At 50.4% G+C, this 18645-nt stretch overlaps 1 protein-coding gene across 2 annotated transcripts; it reads left to right on the forward strand.

Annotated features, from left to right (window-relative positions):
* The first annotated feature begins 6246 nt into the window (after window positions 1–6246).
* KIAA2013 lies at window positions 6247–18269 on the forward strand. 2 transcript variants are annotated; one of them, XM_084785639.1, is made up of 4 exons: window positions 6247–7455; window positions 14955–15808; window positions 16261–16473; window positions 16945–18269. In XM_084785639.1, the coding sequence occupies exons 1-4, from the start codon at window positions 6420–6422 to the stop codon at window positions 16960–16962; spliced, it is 2121 nt and encodes a 706-aa protein (XP_084641765.1). In that variant the 5' UTR covers window positions 6247–6419; the 3' UTR covers window positions 16963–18269. The 2 variants fall into 2 exon arrangements, with proteins under 2 accessions (XP_084641765.1, XP_084641766.1); XM_084785640.1 differs by lacking the exon at window positions 16261–16473 and having other exon boundaries at window positions 6248–7455.
* Window positions 18270–18645: the final 376 nt, after the last annotated feature.

Genomic DNA, 18645 nt, shown 5'->3' on the forward strand with positions numbered 1-18645 from the left:
TGTGGAAAGGATGGGAGGCGGGAGTAGATAGATGGATCGGTGAGTGGGTGGGTGGGTAGGTGGGTGGGGTAGAGGGGTGGATATAGGTAAGTGGGTGGATGGGGTGGGGGTGATGGATGGGGAGTGGATGGATGAAGTGGAAAAAAAAATAGGTCCTTTTCACAGACATCCAAAGTAAAAAACTGATCAAAGGTCTGGACCAGCAAGGGCTCATGGTCCAGATGTCAGGCAAGCACCAACGCACCTGGACAAAATCCCGCTGTGGAAGCTGTGGAAGAGAACTCAAACAGGGACCCTGGAGCCTCTTTCCCACAGATCAGACTCTAGGGCAGGACTCGGGGAAGGAGCCTGAAGGAACCAGGGGTTGTGGGGAGGTGGTCCTTCACAGATTCTGCTATGTGAGGAAGGAAGCGCATATCCGTAGGATGCTAAGTGGGGAAGACTGTAAAGACAGATTCCCTGCCTTGTGGATAGGTAAAAACAAGGTTGGGCCGTGTCTAAATCCTAGCACTCAGAAGGTAGAAGAAGTTAGAGCTCTGTTGTCCAAAGCCAGCCTGAGATGCACAGCCAGACTCTTGTCAGAAAAATAAAGGAAAAGAGATGGAAGGGAAAGGCCAGGTGTCATATTCAAGGACATGGAAGCTAGATCAGGAATAAGACGTGTGCAGCCATGTAGCTAGTTGTTTTTGGTTGGTTGGTTGGGTTTTTTTTTTTTTTTTTTTTTTTTTGGTTTTTCGAGACAGGGTTTCTCTGTGTAGCCTTGACTGTCCTGGACTCACTTTGTAGTCCAGGCTGGCCTCGAACTCACAGCGATCCGCCTGCCTCTGCCTCCCGAGTGCTGGGATTAAAGGCGTGCGCCACCACGCCCGGCTGTTTTTGTTTTTTTGGAGACAGGGTTTCTCTATGTTATCTTAGCCGTCCTGGACTCACTTTGTAGACCAGGCTGGCCTCAAACTCACAGCAATCTGCCTGCCTCTACCTCCCAAGTACTGGGATTAAAGACATGAGCCACCATGCCTGGCTCATGTAGCTTGTTTAAAGGCCAGCATGGACAAAAAAAAAAGAAAGAAAGAAAGAAAAAAAGAAAGAAAGAAAGAAAGAAAGAAAGAAAGAAAGAAAGAAAAAAAGGCCAGCATGGACTGCGTGAGACCCTAAGAATAACCCCACCCACCCTGGAAAAAAGAAAGAAAATTATAGACAAATGTTCGAAATGATTATTTCCAGGTCGTGCTATAAAAATGTATATAATTCACGCAGCATTTCTAAGTCATATTATTTCTAAATAGCTCTTTTTTTGAAAGGGGGGGGGGGGTTCGAGACAGGGTTTCTCGGTGTCGCCTTGACTTGCTTTGTAGACCAGGCTGGCCTCAAACTCACAGCAATCCTCCGGCCTGCCTCTGCCTCCCGAGTGCTGGGATTAAAGGTGTGCGCCACCACGCTCGGCTTCAGTTCTTCTTTCCTTGTTTCTCTGTTTTCTTGCGAAAGATGTACGATATTTTTACCATCGAAGGACATGTGTCCTTTACAGGAAATGGGAACAGGCTTGAAAACTGGAGTTTGTCTCATTATGCAGAGATTTATTCACTCTCACAGATTGTAGACGTGAGGCTAGGACTGCCCAGCAGCAAGCTCAAGGTCCCAAAACAAACCTGAGGAAGAGACCAGAGCAGAACCTCGGAACATTTGCTTCCTACCTGGGACCCGAGGCTGGGCGCTGCTGCAGCTGAGGACAGCGCCAAGCATCCGCAGGGTGCTTGGGATTCAGAAGGCCAGGGACTGAGATTCCAAACCTTAAAGGAGGAAGACCCAGTCAGCCTGTGTTGGCTGGCTCAGTTCTCAAGTCTCTCACTGCGTGCTCCTAACTCCCTTTGTAGCTAGGTAGTTTCTCATTTGTAAAATGAGATACTGAGGCTCAGCGAAGCATCAACTGCTTGGCATCACACACCTGGTGTGGGACTACAGCAAGGAAGCGTCAGACAGTTCCCAGTTTGAACTGCCTATTTCTCAGAGTCCAAGGAGACTCCCAACAGGGATATACCCCAGATACAAAACATTCCTGGGCAATCTCCACAGTCTAAATTAAAAGAGGGATCCGTTTTGAGACTGCCTGCCTCTTCCGGAGGAAGAACTCACTTATGCGAAGCCTGGCCGTACTCTTCTGGTATCTATTTCCTGTTTGTTTCACCAGGAACTGTTGCCAGAACTTGAACGGGGACCAGGCTTCATCTAGGATGGCCTGTCTCTTTAAGCAGAGGTGGTGGCTGCTACCCAGATGTTGCTTCTAGTGTTTCTAGTACGTGCAACACGTGCTGTGGACTGTTAAAGGCACAGTACTCTTTTACAAAAATGCTGTACAACTGTAGGATGGGGGAAGTTATGTGTGCATTTTCCTCCTGTTTTTCCTCCCCCCACACACACCTCCTGTTCTCCCCCCCCCACACACACACACCCTTTCCTTTGCTGGTCTGAGGATAAGCCACAGCCTCAGTGGAATGGTCACATTCCCACCAGCATTAGCCCCAGTAGAATAGTAGAAGTTTCTCAATTTTGTTTTTCTTTAAGTAAAACAAGTAACATGAAGATTTACAGGATATACTACAATTTCTGGGCAAAAAAAAAAAAAAACCAAAGCAAAACAAAACACAAAAAACCACATATTTATCTGTAAGCAAATAGACTAGAGGAATATCCTAGAAACAAGTACATTGCTTGCACCAGGGCTAGGTCGTCAGGAGGCAAGAAGAGTCCTTGGTGCTAAACTAAATAATGAGGCCAGGCAGTGGTGGCACACACCTTTAATCCCAGCACTCAGGAGGCAGAAGCAGGCAGATCTCTGTGGGTTCGAGGCCAGCCTGGTCTAAAGAGCAATCTCCGGGCAGTAAGGGCTGTTACATAGAGAAACCCTGTCTCAAAACAACAACAACAACCACCAAACAAACAAGAAAAACAACAAAAAATAATAAAGAAATAAACTAAATAATGAATGCTTCATTTTAAAGCAGGCACTGTGTTAAAGTTTCAAGCACAAGGGGCTGGAGAGATGGCTCAGAGGTTAAGAGCACTGGCTGCTCTTCCAGAGGCCCTGAGTTCAATTCCCAGCAACCACAGGGTGGCTCACAACCATCTATAATGTGATCTGATGCCCTCTTCTGGCCTGCAGGTAGAGAACTGTTTATGTATTAATAAATAAATCTTAAAAAAAAAAAAAAGCTTCAGGCACAAGTCTCAGAGCAAGCCTATTTTATCTTATGATACCTATTTTGTGGGTCCAGAAACTGAGGCCCATGGAGGTCAGTTGACTTGTTAGCAGGGGTCAGGCCAAGGGTAGAACCTATCAAGTCCCCAGGGCCTGCTTGTGGCCATATGGCTGACTCTTGCCTGGGGACACTCCCAGGCCTTGGGGTATTTGAGGATGGCAAGGAGTTAGGGGTACATGTAATAATTAAGCCTTTAACCTAGGATGCTGGTTGATGAACTGCTTCCCAAGAAACCTGCCCAGAATTCGGCTGAGACATACTTCAATCACAGCAGTATTAGGTAGCAGAGATGCTCACAGTGGCTAAGAGGACAGCTCAGTGGAGGACCTGAGTTTGGTCTCTAGCACTTAGTTAAAAGCTAGACCCAGAGGTGTGCAGGGAGGTACTGGGGAGGGAGAGACAGGAGGATCTCTAGGGCTTGCTGGCCAATCACGTCTAGCCGAATCCAGGAGCTCTGAGTTCAGTGACATTGTCTCAAAAATTAGAATGGAGGGCAAGCAAGTAAATCTTGCTTGCTTCAAAGGCCTGGCACTCTGAGTGCAACTCCTGGAACTCATGTAAAGGACAAGGGAAGAGCTGACTTGCCAGAATTGTCCTCTGACCGTGTGTACTAAGAACACTCACACACACACACACACACACACACTAATTTTTTAAAAAATACTTATTTACAATGTATACAGTGTTCTGCTTGTATGTACATCTGCAGGCCAGGAGAGGGCACCAGATCTCACTGTGGATGGTTGTGAGCCACCATGTGGTTGCCGGGTATTGAACTCATGACCTCTGGAAGAGCAGTCAGTGCTCTTAACCGCTGAGCCATCTCTCCAGCCCCCCAATAATTTTTTTTAATTAAAAAGAGGGGCTGGAGAGATGGTTCGGCAGCTAAGAGGCTTGCGTCCCACACCAGGCAGCTCATGAGTGCCTGTTACTCCAGCTGCAGGGATCCCACACCATCTTCTGACTTGGACCTCAACACTATGCATGGTGGGTCCTGGGTACAGAACTTGGGTCATCACGCTTGGTGACAAGTGTTTTTACCTGCTGAGCCATCCTGCCAACCCAATCTTTGGTTTTTGTTTTGTTTTGTTTTTTGAGACAGGGTTTCTCTGTCCAGCAGCTCTGGCTGTCCTGGAACTTGCTCTGTAGTCCAGGCTGGCCTAGAACTCATGGAGATCCGCCTGCCTCTGCCTCCCAAGTGCTGGGATTAAAGGCGTGGGCCACCACTGCCTGGCCTGCATTTTTATTTTAATTTTGTGGTTCTGTGGAATTACTCTGCACTTCTGCTAGGGAAGTACTCTGCACTGAGCTAAAACTGCCAAAAAAAATTATTTTTTGTTTTATTTTTAAAATTTTGTTTAGAGATAAGGTCTCACTGTGTAGACAGGCTAGCCTTGAACTCTCTAAGATCTACCCTGCCTCTGCCTCTTAAATAGTAGGATAAAAGGTGTATGCAAAATACTGGCTGAAAATGTACTGTTGAGCTCTGGGTTGTTGGGTTTTTTGTTTGTTTGGTTAGTTTTTGGTTTTTCACAACAGGGTTTCTCTGTGTAGCTCTGGCTGTCCCTGGACTCACTTTGTAGACCAGGCTGGACTGGAACTCACAGCGATCTTCCTGTCTCTGCTTCCCTGGTGCTAGAATTAAAGGCATATGCCACCAGGCCTGGCATTCATTTTTGTTTTCCTCCCCTTTGGGGGGGGGTGGTTATTTTGTCTTTTTTTTGTTTTGTTTTGTTTTTTGAGACAGGGTCTCTCTGTGTAGCATTGGCTGTCCTGAACTCACTTTGTAGACCAGGCTGGCCTCGAACTCACAGTGATCCACCTGCCTCTGCCTCCCGAGTGCTGGGATTAAAGGCGTGGGCCACCACGCCCAGCTTGTTTTGCTTTTCAAGACAGGATTTCTCTGTGTAGCCTGGCTGTCCTGGAACTCACTCTGTGGACCAGGTTGGCCTCTCTAACTCAGAGATCCACCTGCCCCTGTCTCCCAAGTGCTACATGCTACAGGCATGTGCCACCACCACCCAGTTCTTGGTATTGTTTTTTTTTTGTGTGAAAATAAAAATTAGTGAAAGTTGGATGCATGCCTTTAATCCTAGAAACTGGAGGTGCTGAAAAAGGAAGATCTCTTGGGCCCAGGAGTTGTTTGAAGTCCAGTCTGTACAACACAAGAGAGACCGTGTCTCAAAGATAAACAAAAATCAAATAAAGTCAAAACAGGATGAGCATTCTTCCAGTGGGACACTGGCTCACAATATCAGCAAACAGTTTTCTGTCTACTTAGCCCTCGAGAAGCCACCTCAAGTGACCGCTGAATTGTCAACTGTGATTTTGCACTGCTCTGTCTGGATTACCCAGATTCCAAAGTGGAAACAATCGCCCATTGTGTGCTGCAGGGCACCAACTGAATCTTTTCCCCAGATGGATGCAGCTGGCCTTGCCAAAGTATGAGATTTTAAGGTTTCATGTTACTTAATGAGTTAAAACTCAAGGTGGACACCAAATAAACAAATCAAAACAAAAAACCGACATGGTGCGCTCAAGAAACAGGCAGTCCCAGGTTGAACTTAATGTCTCACTTTGGTGTACTGGCAAGGAAATAATTTTTCTGTGGCTACTCTTCTTCCTTCCTTTCTCCCTCCATTTCCTTTCTCCCTTCCTTCCATTTACCCGTATGTCTTTTCTTTATTCAGTTAGGAATAGTTTTTATAGAAACAGTATGCTTTTATTTTAACTTTAGGGCTGTTGAAACCATTAGCAGCAAATGAGGTGCAACACATGTTGGGGTTGGGTTTGGCTTTCTCGCACGCTCGCTCTCCCTCCCTCCCTTCTTTTTTCTTATTTTTGGAGGTGGGGGGAAGAGTTTTGGAGGCCTGCCAACCCCCCACCTCCTACCTTCCCTCGCCCCGCCCCACATGGCCACGCCCCCAGAGAGACTCCGCCTCTCCTCCAAATCCCGCCCCCGACCTCTTTTCTATCTGTCGCAAAACACTCGGCGACGCTTTACGGCCGGCAGCGTTTGACGGCTAGGAGGCAACTAAGAAGAAGAAGGAAGTGGTGGCGGTGGCTGCCCGGGTGGCTGCGGTGGGAGTCGAGGTGGGCGCGGCGAGGCGGGCCGGGGTGTGAGAGGCGGCGGCCGGGCGAGCAGGCTGGGCGGCGGGCCCGATGTGGCTGCAGCAGCGCCTGAAGGGGCTGCCGGGGCTGCTGTCGAGCAGCTGGGCCCGCCGCCTCCTCTGCCTGCTCGGCCTCCTGCTGCTCCTCCTGTGGTTCGCGAGCCCCGGGGCGCGGCGGGCGGCGGGCGGCCTGCACCTGCCGTCGTGGTCCCGCAGCGAACCCGGCGCCGCCGAGCCGTCCGCCTGCCTGGAGGCGGCCACCCGCGCTTGGCGCGGCCTGCGCGATCGCGGCGAGGCGGTGCCGCTGGGCCCCGGGGTGCCAGCCCTAGTGGCCAACGGCTTTCTGGCTCTGGACGCCGCCTACAACCGGCTGTGGGTGACGCCCGGTGAGCGGGAGCCTGCGGTGACGCCGGACTTCGTGCCCTTCGTGCAGCTACGCCCGCTGAATGTGCTGGCTGAGGCCGGAGAGGCGGTGCTGCTGCTGCGGGAAGGCCTGCTTCGCCGGGTGCGCTGCCTCCAGCTGGGGACCCCGGGCTCGGGCCCTGCCGCTGGTGTCCCCGGGCCCGCCTCGGCCTCTGGGCTCTCTGCGGGGTCGGGCCGTGACTGCGTGCTACTGCAGGAGGACTTCCTGGCGCACCGAGGCCGACCCCACGTCTATCTGCAGCGCATCCAGCTCAACAATCCCACGGAGCGCGTGGCCGCGTTGCAGACTGTGGGGCCAACCACGGCCCCAGTGCCCCCCAAGTCCTTCACCAGCACTCTGGAGAAGGTCGGAGATCATCAGTTTCTCCTCTACTCTGGCCGGTCCACACCCCTTCCGTCGGGGCTGGTGCACCTGGTAGTGGTGGCCTCTAAGAAGTTGGTGAACCGGCTGCAGGTGGCTCCCAAGACACAGCTGGACGAGACGGTGCTGTGGGTGGTGCATGTCTCTGGTCCCATCCACCCCCAGGTGCTCAAAAGCAAAGGAACCAAGGAGCTCAAAGTGCTGCAGGACTTGGCGAGGAAGGAAATGTTGGAGCTGTTGGAAATGCCTGCCTCGGAGCTGCTTCAAGATCACAAGCTCCTCTGGGCCCAGCTGTTCAGCCCAGGTAAGGAAGGCCTTGGTGCAGTCTCCGCTCGGCATCCACTTTAGAGATGTCCCCCGGGCTCTGTAGTAGTCACAGAGAGAGTTGGAACTTGCCTTGGTGTGCACTCTTTTCCTAGCCTCTTTGAAGCTGTAGGGCCTTGGCTCTGTGGCCTTAGCTTTCTGAGCCTTTAACACTGTTTATGGTGTGTTTTTTTTTTTTTAAGATTTTTTATTTATTATGTATACAGTGTTTGAAAGCCAGAAGAGGGCATTAGATCACATTATAGATGGTTGTGAGCCACCATGTGGTTGCTGGGAATTGAACTCAGGACCTTTGGAAGAGCAGAGAGTGCTCTTAACCTCTGAGCGACCTCTCCCGCACGTTTATGGTATTTTAAATGAAGATTTGGGTGTAAAGGTTCAGTTTTATTGTCTATGGCTTAGCTTTGAGGCCTGACCTGAGCACAGGTGGAGGTTTTTGTTTTGTAAGTGGAAGGAGTCAATTTGGTTTTGGGTTTTTTTGTTTTTGTTTTTGCTTGTTTGTTTTGTTTTTCTTTTGTTTTTCGACGAGATAGGGTTTCTTTGGGTAGCCTTGGCTGTCCTGGACTCGCTTTGTAGACCAGGCTGGCCTCGAACTCAGTGATCCACCTGCCTCTGCCTCCCAAGTGCTGGGATTACAGGCTTGTGCCACCACCGCCCTGCTAGAAGGAGTCAATTTGTAAAGAATAGATCATTAGGAAGAGATCCCCAGACACTCTGCTTTGACCACCACAACCTGCTTGGGCCTGGCCTCAGTTTTTTGATGTTTGAGACTGAGATTCATCTTGCCATTGTGGCTGCGGCTATTAAACTGGAACGCTGGAGGTTTCTTCCAATGCATGTCAAATGAAAACTTTTCCTTCAACTGTTGACAAGCCATTGCAATCCTCAGTACTGAGTTTTGGTTTTCAGGGTTACAGTTATGAGCACTCATGTGTGGTTCTGCAGAGAGAGTTTAGTTCAGTCAAGAGGTATCTATCCATTCAGCAAATGCTTTTGCCAGAGGCTGTTGGACAAGTGAGCCAAGGAGCTCTAGTTCACACAGTGTTTGCCCTGGTCTGCCCCGGAGGAAGACAGGGCCGAGAACATCTTATGGGAGGCGACTCTGGGAAGTGCTGTGTATGAGCAGTGCAGTGCACGTGGGAGGGCTGCCACTCTGCTCCTGGATAGAGTGGTAAGGAGCCGCCAGTCATGTGACAAGGAAGAGGGCACTCTGCCTGGGCTTAAGCCTGGTGATGCAAGAACAAGGTGATGTGAACGCTGAAGCCTTGAAGATGATGAGTTTATTCTGAGATGGGAAGGTGGGACTCTGCAGAGTATAGGCTGAGGGGGCAACGTGGGTGCTTGGGCAGGGGAAGAGGTTCCTGGGGAGCCCAAGGGAAAGAGGAGGGAGACACCTGGGTCTTGATAATTCTGGAAGGAGGACTATTGGGCCATGGTTTGGCTGTGGGAAGTGAGATCTGGTGGACAGCTCCCTGATCTGGGCTTGTGAACAGATGCTTGGAGCTATCTAGGGGACGCCTTGGTGAGGGGCAGGAGGTCACACAAGGTCACACGAGACGCGTTGTGTGTTTTTCCCTCCCAGCCCCAAACTCCCAGAATAACAACTCAGACTCAAAATATATTAACAGATACCTAGGCCATACAGCTAGGCTTTTCCTGATTAGCTCATAACTTAATGAGCTATTTATTTATTTTTTATTTGATTTGATTTTTTGGTTTTCTTGAGACAGGGTTTCTCTGTGTAACAGCTGTGGCTGCCCTAGAACTCACTCTGTAGACCAGGCTGGCCTCAAACTCACAACAATCCACCTGCCTCTGCCTCCCAAGTGCTGGGATTAAAGGCGTGCGCCACACTGTGCCTAGCTATTCTACCCATTTCTGTAAGCCATTTTAACTATAGGTGATGCATCCGTCCAATACACAAGATAGTCTCTCTATAGAAATGTTTGTTTTTAGCAAAATCTCAGTTGTTGACTTGGGAGCCAAATGCTGGGGTGAAAACCTGCTCAGAGAGGCAGAGAAAGTACCCACCCGACCTTCTTACTCAGCGGATGTCCCAAAAAGCCAGCGCCTTCCCCATGCTGCCTCAAAAAGCCCCTCAAACTGAACGCCCCCCCTTCTGACTTCCTCTTTTTTTTGGGTGGGGGCGGTTTCAGGACAGGGTTTCTCTGTGTAGCGTTGGCTATCCTGGCCTTGCCTTGTAGACCAGGCTGACCTCCAAATCACAGCAATCCTTCTGCCCCTGTCCCTGCCCCCAGAGTTTTGGGATTAAAGATGTGGGCCACCATGCCTGGCCTCTGACTTCCTCCTACTCTCTAGGGTTTTTTAAATTATGTTCACTCCTATCACCTGGTTGCTTGTTCTGCCTCTTGACCTATGGTTGATTTTATTTAATCCTATCTTGGGTTAAAGGTGTGTGCTAGGACTGAGCTACACCACAACTAGAAAGAGGTTTTTCCAGTAATCAACACAATTTTGGGATTTATGGTGTGATCAAGTATCCTGCAACATTTCCCCCCTTTTGTCTAAATAAAAAGGAAAGATAAGTCTTTTTTGGTAGGTTTTTCAAGACAGGGTTTCTCTGTGTAGCCTTGGCTGTCCTAGACTCACTTTGTAGGCCAGGCTGGCTTGGAACTCACAGCAGTCGGCCTGCCTCTGCCTCCCAAGTGCTGGGATTAAAGGTGTGTGCTACCGTGCCCTGCTAGGGCGAAGTGTTTTATGGCAGCAGAAAAAGTATTATCTTTCAATTGAAATTTTTAAAAGAATTTTCTTTTGAAAATTTGAAGCTAAATAAACCTTAGCATGTGTGGATAAATATACCTATATTCCCCCTTCTCTTTATATATGAACTCAAGGTTTAAGGGTATTGATTTTTGGATCACAAAAGGACATTCACTTTGAATTTCAGCCTGCCTTTTACGAGCATCTTTTAAATTTAGATCACAGTGATTCTTATGTGCCTGCCTCTGGCTCCCTGCTGGGATTAACGGTGTGACCCTCTGCCTGGCTATGGATTCCTTAGAATGCTTATTCTCATAGGGTTGCCCTGGTTTCATTTGGTTGTCTAGTTCCCCTTGGTTTTTAGAGTTGGGGTAAACGGTTAAGTGTTTGGAATGTGTACTCTATCATTCTTGCTGGTTTATTCTCTCTTTCTTTCTTTCTTTTTTTTTTTTTTTTGTTTTGTTTTGTTTTTTGAGACAGGGTTTCTCTGTGTAGCTTTGGCTGTCCTGGACTCGCTTTGTAGACCAGGCTGGCCTCGAACTCACAGCGATCCGCCTGCCTCTGCCTCCCGAGTGCTTGGGTTAAAGGCGTACGCCACTGCACCCTGGCCTGATTTAGTCTCAATTTGTTCCCTGGAAATTTTTCATATTTTAGTCTTAATTAAACAGGTCGCTAATTTATCCACTGTTTCATTATTTTCAGACATTTTGTCTGTCTTGCCTGTATGAGCTACATACAATTTTATGTCTTTGGTAAGTTTGTCATTTCCTAATTCATTCCTCCCACGACGGATCTCGTCAACACTGATCTGCCAGCCAGCGGTTTTCTCTTTTGATAACCATATAGCTGTCCTACTGCATGTGACAGGGAGAAGGGATTTTCCTTTTGCTTTTCTAGTTGTTTGTCTTAGAGACGAAAGTGCTGCACTGGTTTTGTGGATTCGTCCTCAGTACTGGCCATTCCACCCCCTGCTCTATAGGCTAATGTTCCATTGTTTTGGTTTCATCAGGGGTTGATGAACCATCACGGAACCACGTGTTAGCCGAATGTTGTGACCATTCCGTGGGTCCCCACAGTTCACTAGGTGTCTGTTCAGTAGGGAGGAGTTCAGTGGTTTAGGGAAGGCAACTGCGCTATTTCCTCCATGAGGGAAGCACAGGCCCTTTTGCTACCACGGCCTGGTCATGAAGGCATTCAGACAGGTACCAGCTCCACTTTTCCTCCCGTGGCTAAGCCTATGAGCCGACCCAGTCCATCATTGCGTGGCGCGCCCTTATGACCCTAGGGTGGTTGACAGTGAATATAAGGTTCTCAGCCAGGTGTGGTGGCGCACACCTGTAATCCCAGCACTCGGGAGACAAGAGACAGGCAGATCTCTGAGTTCGAGGCCAAACTGGTCTACAAAGTGAGTCTAGGACAGCCACAGCTGGTACACAAAGAAACCCTGTCTGTAAAAAATAAAATAAAGCCAAAAGCTCTCCATGCTACATAAAATGTCCAGATTTGTTTCTCAAAGAGAGAATATTTATTTACTGTATATGGAAACCATTTGCAGTAGAAGCCAACAGGCAAATGTTGGTGGGCTTCTTTCTGCTTTATTGAAGAATCCCTAGCTGCCAGTTCGCCAGTAAATGTGATATCTATAATTAGGGTATAATCTGGCTCAGTATTGGTCAGGTTAGCATGCACAGAGATGAGCTTACAGGCAATCACAAAAGCTGCTCTTTGTTCCTGTCCCTGGCAGGAATTAGCTGCCTTTCTAGTAACCCTGGAGAGGGTTTTTATAACAATCTGTAAATATGGTGTGCAAACATACCAAGTAAGAACTGGATCTGAGTTTCATCCCTGGGTGGTAAGATTGAAGGTGTGGGCACCACCTTGTTCACTGTAACTAGAATTTGGAAAACAACTAATTTATAGAGATCTGCTATCTCTACTGGGATTAACGGCACGGGCTACTCAAATTTTATATCTTAGTTCCAAATCTCTCCAACTCTTAGAGATTTGGAAAACACGTTTGAACTCTAGTAACCATTTGAATTTACCTAAAACATTGGGAAGCAGAGGCAGGCTGAGCTTTGTGGGTTCGAGGCCAAGCCTGCTCTATAAAGCAAGTCCAGGACAGTCAAGGTTGTTACACAGATAAACCCTGTCTCAAAACAAACAAAAAAACCAACTCAAAAGCCAATGGCCAGGATGGTGTGGACTGTGTGGCAATGTACTGTCTAACATTCTAACATGGAATTAAGACATGTGGTTTACGCCGGGCGTGGTGGCGCACGCCTTTAATCCCAGCACTCGGGAGGCAGAGGCGGGTGGATCGTTGTGAGTTTGAGGCCAGCCTGGTCTACAAAGCGAGTCCAGGACAGCCAAGGCTACACAGAGAAACTGTGTCTCGAAAAAACAAAAACAAACCAAAAAAAAAGACATGTGGTTTAAGAAAACCAATTTTTCTTTTTCTTTTTTTAAAATTAATTTACATCCCAGTCCCTCCCTCTCCCCTCCCCTCTATGTAGGACTGGACCAATTTTCTTCTACTGAGGCTAGACGTGGTTGTCCTTTAGGGGAAAGGGATCCAAAGGCAGGTGACAGATTCAGAGCCAGCCCTGCTCCTGCTGTGAGAGGTCCCACATGGGGACCAAGCTGTACATCTGTTACGTATCAGGGCAGGAGGGGGGCACCTAGAACCCTCCCAGGGATGCTCTCTGGTTGATGGTTCAGCTTCTGTGGGCCCCTATGGGTCCAGGTTGGTTGATTTTTTTTTTTTTCTTTAAGGTTTCTTGAAGTGTCTTTGACCTCTCTGGCTCTTTCAATTCCTCCTCTTCCATGAGATTCCCTGAGTTCCACCTAATGTTTGGCTGTGGGTCTCTGCATCTGCTTTCATCAGCTGCTGGGTGAAGCCACTAGGTGACCGATATGTTAGCCTCATGTCTGCAAGCATAGCGGAGTATTATTGGTAGTGTCAGTGGCGGACACGCTCATGGGCCAGTCATTGATTGGCTGTGTTGAAGGTTTTGTGTGGGGGTTGATGTCCCCCTCCCTCTACTGGAAGTCTCCTCTGGCTACAGGAGGTGGCTACTTCAGTCTCCATTTCCTCCCCCTCATGCCCCACCCCTGCTGCTGGCATCACCATAGGTTCCTTGGAGCCTCTCCTGTTCCATAGATGACTCCCCCTCACTGATTTCACTTCTCTCTTGCAGCCACCCATTTTTCCACACCTAATCTCTATCTTTTTAAAAGATTTATTTATTTATTATTATGTATACAATACTCTGTCTGCATGTACACCTGCATCAGATCACATTGTAGATGGTTGTGAGCCACCATGTGGTTGCTGGGAATTGAACTCAGGACTTCTGGAGGAGCAGTCAGTGCCCTTAACCTCTGAGCCATCTCTCCAGCCACCTAATCTCTATCCTTGTTCCCTCCTCACCTCCTCTCTCACCCAGTTCCCTCCTCTATCTACTTCAGATGAGTATTTTATTTCCCCAAATATTTGTTTTTTGGTTTCTCCTGAGTTTTTTCTCTTATCTACTGAAGTTGTTTTGTCCTTGATTACATCCAGAACAGTGTTTTTAACAACAGGCATTAAATCTTTTTTTAAAGATTTTAAAGATTTATTTATTTGTTATTGTGTATGTAGCGCTCTGCCTGCATGTACACCTTCAGGCCAGAGGAGGGTGTCAGATCACATTATACATGGTTCTGAGCCACCATGAACTCAGCACCTCTCAAGAGCAGTCAGTGCGCTTAACCTCTGAGCCAGCTCCAGCACTTTTTTTTTTTTAAAGATTTTTTGTGACAGGGTTTCTCTGTGTAGCCTTGGCTGTCCTGGACTCGCTTTGTAGACCAGGCTGGCCTCGAACTCAGAGATCTGCCAGCCTCTGCCTCCCCGAGTGCTGGGATTCCAGGCACGCGCCACCCACCGGCCTTGAACAGCCACTTTTGTTCAGACAAAATAACCTCCTCAAATCTAATACATCTACAGGATTCTATTTAACTTTTTCACAACCTCGGGCCACCTGTCATTTGTGGTAGGTCTTGTATAGTAGCTGGGTAAGCTGAGGGTGGTTTCCTAACCACCTTGGGCCGCCCCTCTTCAGTTCATCATACTGTGACAAAAGCAACTACTGAGGGAAGTTTATTTTGCCTTGTAGTTCAGAGTAGTGGGAAAGGCATGGCACCAGGAGCAGGCGGTGGCTGGTCTCAGCATCTGCAAGTCAGGAAGTAGGGAGAGATGGATGCTGGCACTCAGCTTGCTGTTTCCTTGTACTCAGTCCATGGTATGGGACCACAAACGTTTAAGGTGGCTCTTGTCACCTCAATTTTTTGTGTTTTGTTTGTTTGGTTGGTTGGTTTTGGTTTTTCCAGACAGGGTCTCTCTGTGTAGCCTTGGCTGTCCTGGACTTGCTTTGCAGATCAGGCTAACCTCGAACTCACAGTGATCTGCCTGCCTCTGCCTCCCGAGTGTTGGGATTAAAGTTATGTGCCACCACACCTGGCTGTCACCTCAATTTAATGTAGAAAATCATCTATAGATGTACCCAGAGTTGTGTTTCTGTGGTGATTCTAATTCCCACTAAGTTGAATGAAGATTTGCCATCTCAGGAAGTCAGGATGACTGCCATACCCAGGGCACCAAACCACTTTCTTTTATTACTGGACCCAAAGCTCCGCCTTCTATAGCCCTGCCCTTTGTTCCACCTCTGCTTCCAGCCACGCCTTCTGCCCTAATGTGCAGCCTTCGTGGTGTTACAGGTGTGGAGATGAAGAAGATCACAGATGCCCACACACCATCTGGCCTGACCGTCAACCTGACGCTGTACTACATGCTGTCCTGCTCCCCAGCCCCACTGCTTAGCCCCTCTCTGAGCCACAGGGAACGAGAGCAGATGGAGGCGACACTCAACTACGAAGACCACTGCTTCAGCGGCCATGCCACCATGCACGCTGAGAACCTGTGGCCCGGCCAGCTCTCCTCAGTGCCGCAGATCCTGCAGCTGGCTGACCTGTGGAAGCTGACCCTGCAGAAGCGTGGCTGCAAGGGGCTGGTGAAGGTGGGCGCTCCCGGCATCCTACAAGGCATGGTGCTCAGCTTCGGTGGACTGCAGTTCACAGAAAACCACCTGCAGTTCCAGGCCGACCCTGAGGTGCTCCACAACAGCTATGCGCTGCGTGGCATCCGGTACAAGAACGACCACATCGACCTGGCTGTGCTGGTGGATGCCGAGGGCAAGCCCTGCCTGCACGTGTCTGTGGAGTCCCGGGGCCAGCCCGGCAAGATCTACGCCTGCGAGGCAGGCTGCCTGCACGACCCGGTGGAGCTGACCTCAGAGTCGGGGGGCCACACCTTCGCTGTCATGGTGACACAGCCCATCACACCTCTGCTGTACATCTCCACTGACCTCACACACCTGCAGGACCTGCGGCACACGCTGCACCTTAAGGCCATCCTGGCCCACGATGAGCACATGGCCCAGCAGGATCCCGGCCTGCCCTTCCTCTTCTGGTTCAGCGTGGCCTCCCTCATCACCCTCTTCCACCTCTTCCTCTTTAAACTCATCTATAATGAGTACTGTGGGCCTGGAGCCAAGCCCCTCTTCAGGAGCAAGGTAGGCGGCCGCCTCAACCCCTAAAGCCCCAAGCCTCTGCCCTTCTGTCATGTCCAAAGGGGTAACCTGGCCAGGGGACAGGCTAGGTAGTCATGAGATATCTTTCCAAGCCAGTGCCCACAGCTGTCAATATCAAAATAGGAGTCCATGTGACAGCAAGCTGGGTGTGGTGGTGTCCCCCTGCCATCCCAGCATTCAGATGCTGAAGGACGAAGGTTGTGCGCTTGGGACCAACCTGAGCTACATGGCAAAACATACTTAAAAAACAAAACAAACAAAGTTCATTGCTGTCAGAGGTCGAGGGTTTGGGTGATGCAGTTGTCTTGTCAGCCACAGCAGCAGGGGAGCCAGGCCCTCCCTGCCCCTCCCCTCTTCTCAAGCCACAGTGCGACAGAGAAGTAGACCAGGCAGGATCTGTGCCCCAGCATTTAGGAAACCCTGATCCCACGCAGGAGACGGGACCGCCTCCTCCACCAAGAAGCGCTGTGGTCTCTGGGTTAAGGCCAGGCTTTCGGGGAAAGCAGTGCTCGGCCCTCAGGAGCAGGCAGCAGGCAGAGGCAGGTCTGAGTTCCTCACGATGGGGGAACCAATGGAGACTTGGGTCGGAAAGCAGTGTGGAGAAGGCCGTCCGGGCAGCCAGCTTTTGGCCAGCTATGATAGAAAAGGTGGGTCCTGCAGGCTATTGCCCATGCTCTTGCTTGGCATGTATGTTCTTATATGTTCGACATACATTTGGGAGGACAACTCATACTGCCTCCCTGAGGAACTGCCCGTGTCCCTCACTGCCATGCCAGAGAGCCCCAGGCAACATGCCACACCAACCCAAGGAGGTTCATGGGCCGCTACACAGTAATTCTAGCCTCGCCCTGGGCCGGGAGCTGTGTGTTTAGCTGGCTCTGAGACATTGTCCTGTGGGCTGCTCCCCTGCCAGTGAGTATATTTGTTTATTTTGAGATGGCCTCATGTAGCCTAGGCTGGTCTTGAATTTGCTGTGTGGTAGAGGCTGGCTTGAGCTCTGATCCTCTTGCCTCTACTTCCCAAGTGCTGGGATCATGGGGTGCACCACCATGCCTGACTTTTCCTGTAGCCGGGCTGTGGGTCGGTGGTGAACAGTGACCTCTTGTTTCATTGAGCAGGAAGATCCCAGTGTCTGAGTGACCCTCGAGTCCCGCTCTCGGCCACCGTTTGCACAAGACACCCAGCACTGAGCATCCTGCTGCCGCATGAACAGGGAGCCTTTGGAAGCAGCAACCCTTTGTGCCTTGTGGGGGATGTGACTCAGAAGCACTTGTGGGTACAGGAGTCTGCACTGGAGGGGAAGGAGGGCCTAGGACTTGTGTAAGTTTTCCCATCAATAAAACAAACCTGTAGGAGAAGACTTGACGCTGAGCCCACTCCTTCCACCCCCCTTTCTCCTGTCCAGGAGATAGACCCTCTTTAAAGACTTGGTTAGGAAGAATTGTGTTCTTTCCCTAATTTAACATGTTCTTTCTTGAATGGAGTTCTAATTTATTTTTGTTGAAGTTTTGCTGGGTGGCTTTCCATCCACCCTAGATCAGGACTGTTGGTGACAACAACCGATCCCTGCCATCTCATTGGCACCCAGAGGCCCCACAGAGTCTGGAGGCTGGGCCTGCGACCCAGCTGGCCCCCCTGCCTGGTGTGGTGCGGTTCCCCTGCCCTCCCTCCTGGTGTGGTGCGGTTCCCCTGCCCTCCCTCCTGGTGTGGTGCGGCTCCCCTGCCCTCCCTCCTGGTGTGGTGCGGTTCCCCTGCCCTCCCTCCTGGTGTGGTGCGGCTCCCCTGCCCTCCCTCCTGGTGTGGTGCGGTTCCCCTGCCCTCCCTCCTGGTGTGGTGCGGTTCCCCTGCCCTCCCTCCTGGTGTGGTGTGGTTCCCCTGCCCTCCCTCCTGGTGTGGCGGTTCCCCTGCCCTCCCTCCTGGTGTGGTGCGGTTCCCCTGCCCTCCCTCCTGGTGTGGCGGTTCCCCTGCCCTCCCTCCTGGTGTGGTGCGGTTCCCCTGCCCTCCCTCCTGGTGTGGCGGTTCCCCTGCCCTCCCTCCTGGTGTGGTGTGGTTCCCCTGCCCTCCCTCCTGGTGTGGTGTGGTTCCCCTGCCCTCCCTCCTGGTGTGGTGTGGTTCCCCTGCCCTCCCTCCTGGTGTGGTGCGGTTCCCCTGCCCTCCCTCCTGGTGTGGCGGTTCCCCTGCCCTCCCTCCTGGTGTGGTGTGGTTCCCCTGCCCTCCCTCCTGGTGTGGTGTGGTTCCCCTGCCCTCCCTCCTGGTGTGGTGCGGTTCCCCTGCCCTCCCTCCTGGTTTGCACATTGCCTCTTTCCTACTTGAGCCACTGGGGTCTGTGCTTTTTTACTTCAGGTCCCTGGGAGAGGTGGTTAACTTTCTAGTGATGATGGTTGTTGGGTTTTGAAATACCAAAGCTTTTTGTTCTTTTTTAAATAAATGTCTTTCAAACTTCCATGACTGGTTTGTGTGTGGTTAAACCCTTGGGCACATTCATCACACCCTCCCCGTCACTAGATTTTTGGGGTGGTCTCCAGCGGTACACTCAGTGAGCTGCTTTCTCATGTGGGGCCTGGAGCATCTTCCCTGCCCTGGTGTCCTGTCCTAAGGGTCTGGAGCCTCCAGCCCGGGGTTTTCTACCTGGAGAGAAGAGTCAGTGGTGGGTGGGAGGAGAGGGAAGTGTTACCCCAGGGACAGCAGCGCTCTCCTGAGGGCTGCCATCCTTGGGGTTTGGTGGTTTCCCCGGCTTCCCTGACCCTGTGACTCACCAGGATGCCTGGCCTGCTTGCCAAGGATCTGTGTGTCTGTACCACAACAGCTGCTCAAGAGTA

This window comes from Acomys minous, assembly GCF_964271855.1.
Source record: "Acomys minous genome assembly, chromosome: 6".
Taxonomy (NCBI): Eukaryota; Metazoa; Chordata; class Mammalia; order Rodentia; family Muridae; genus Acomys; species Acomys minous.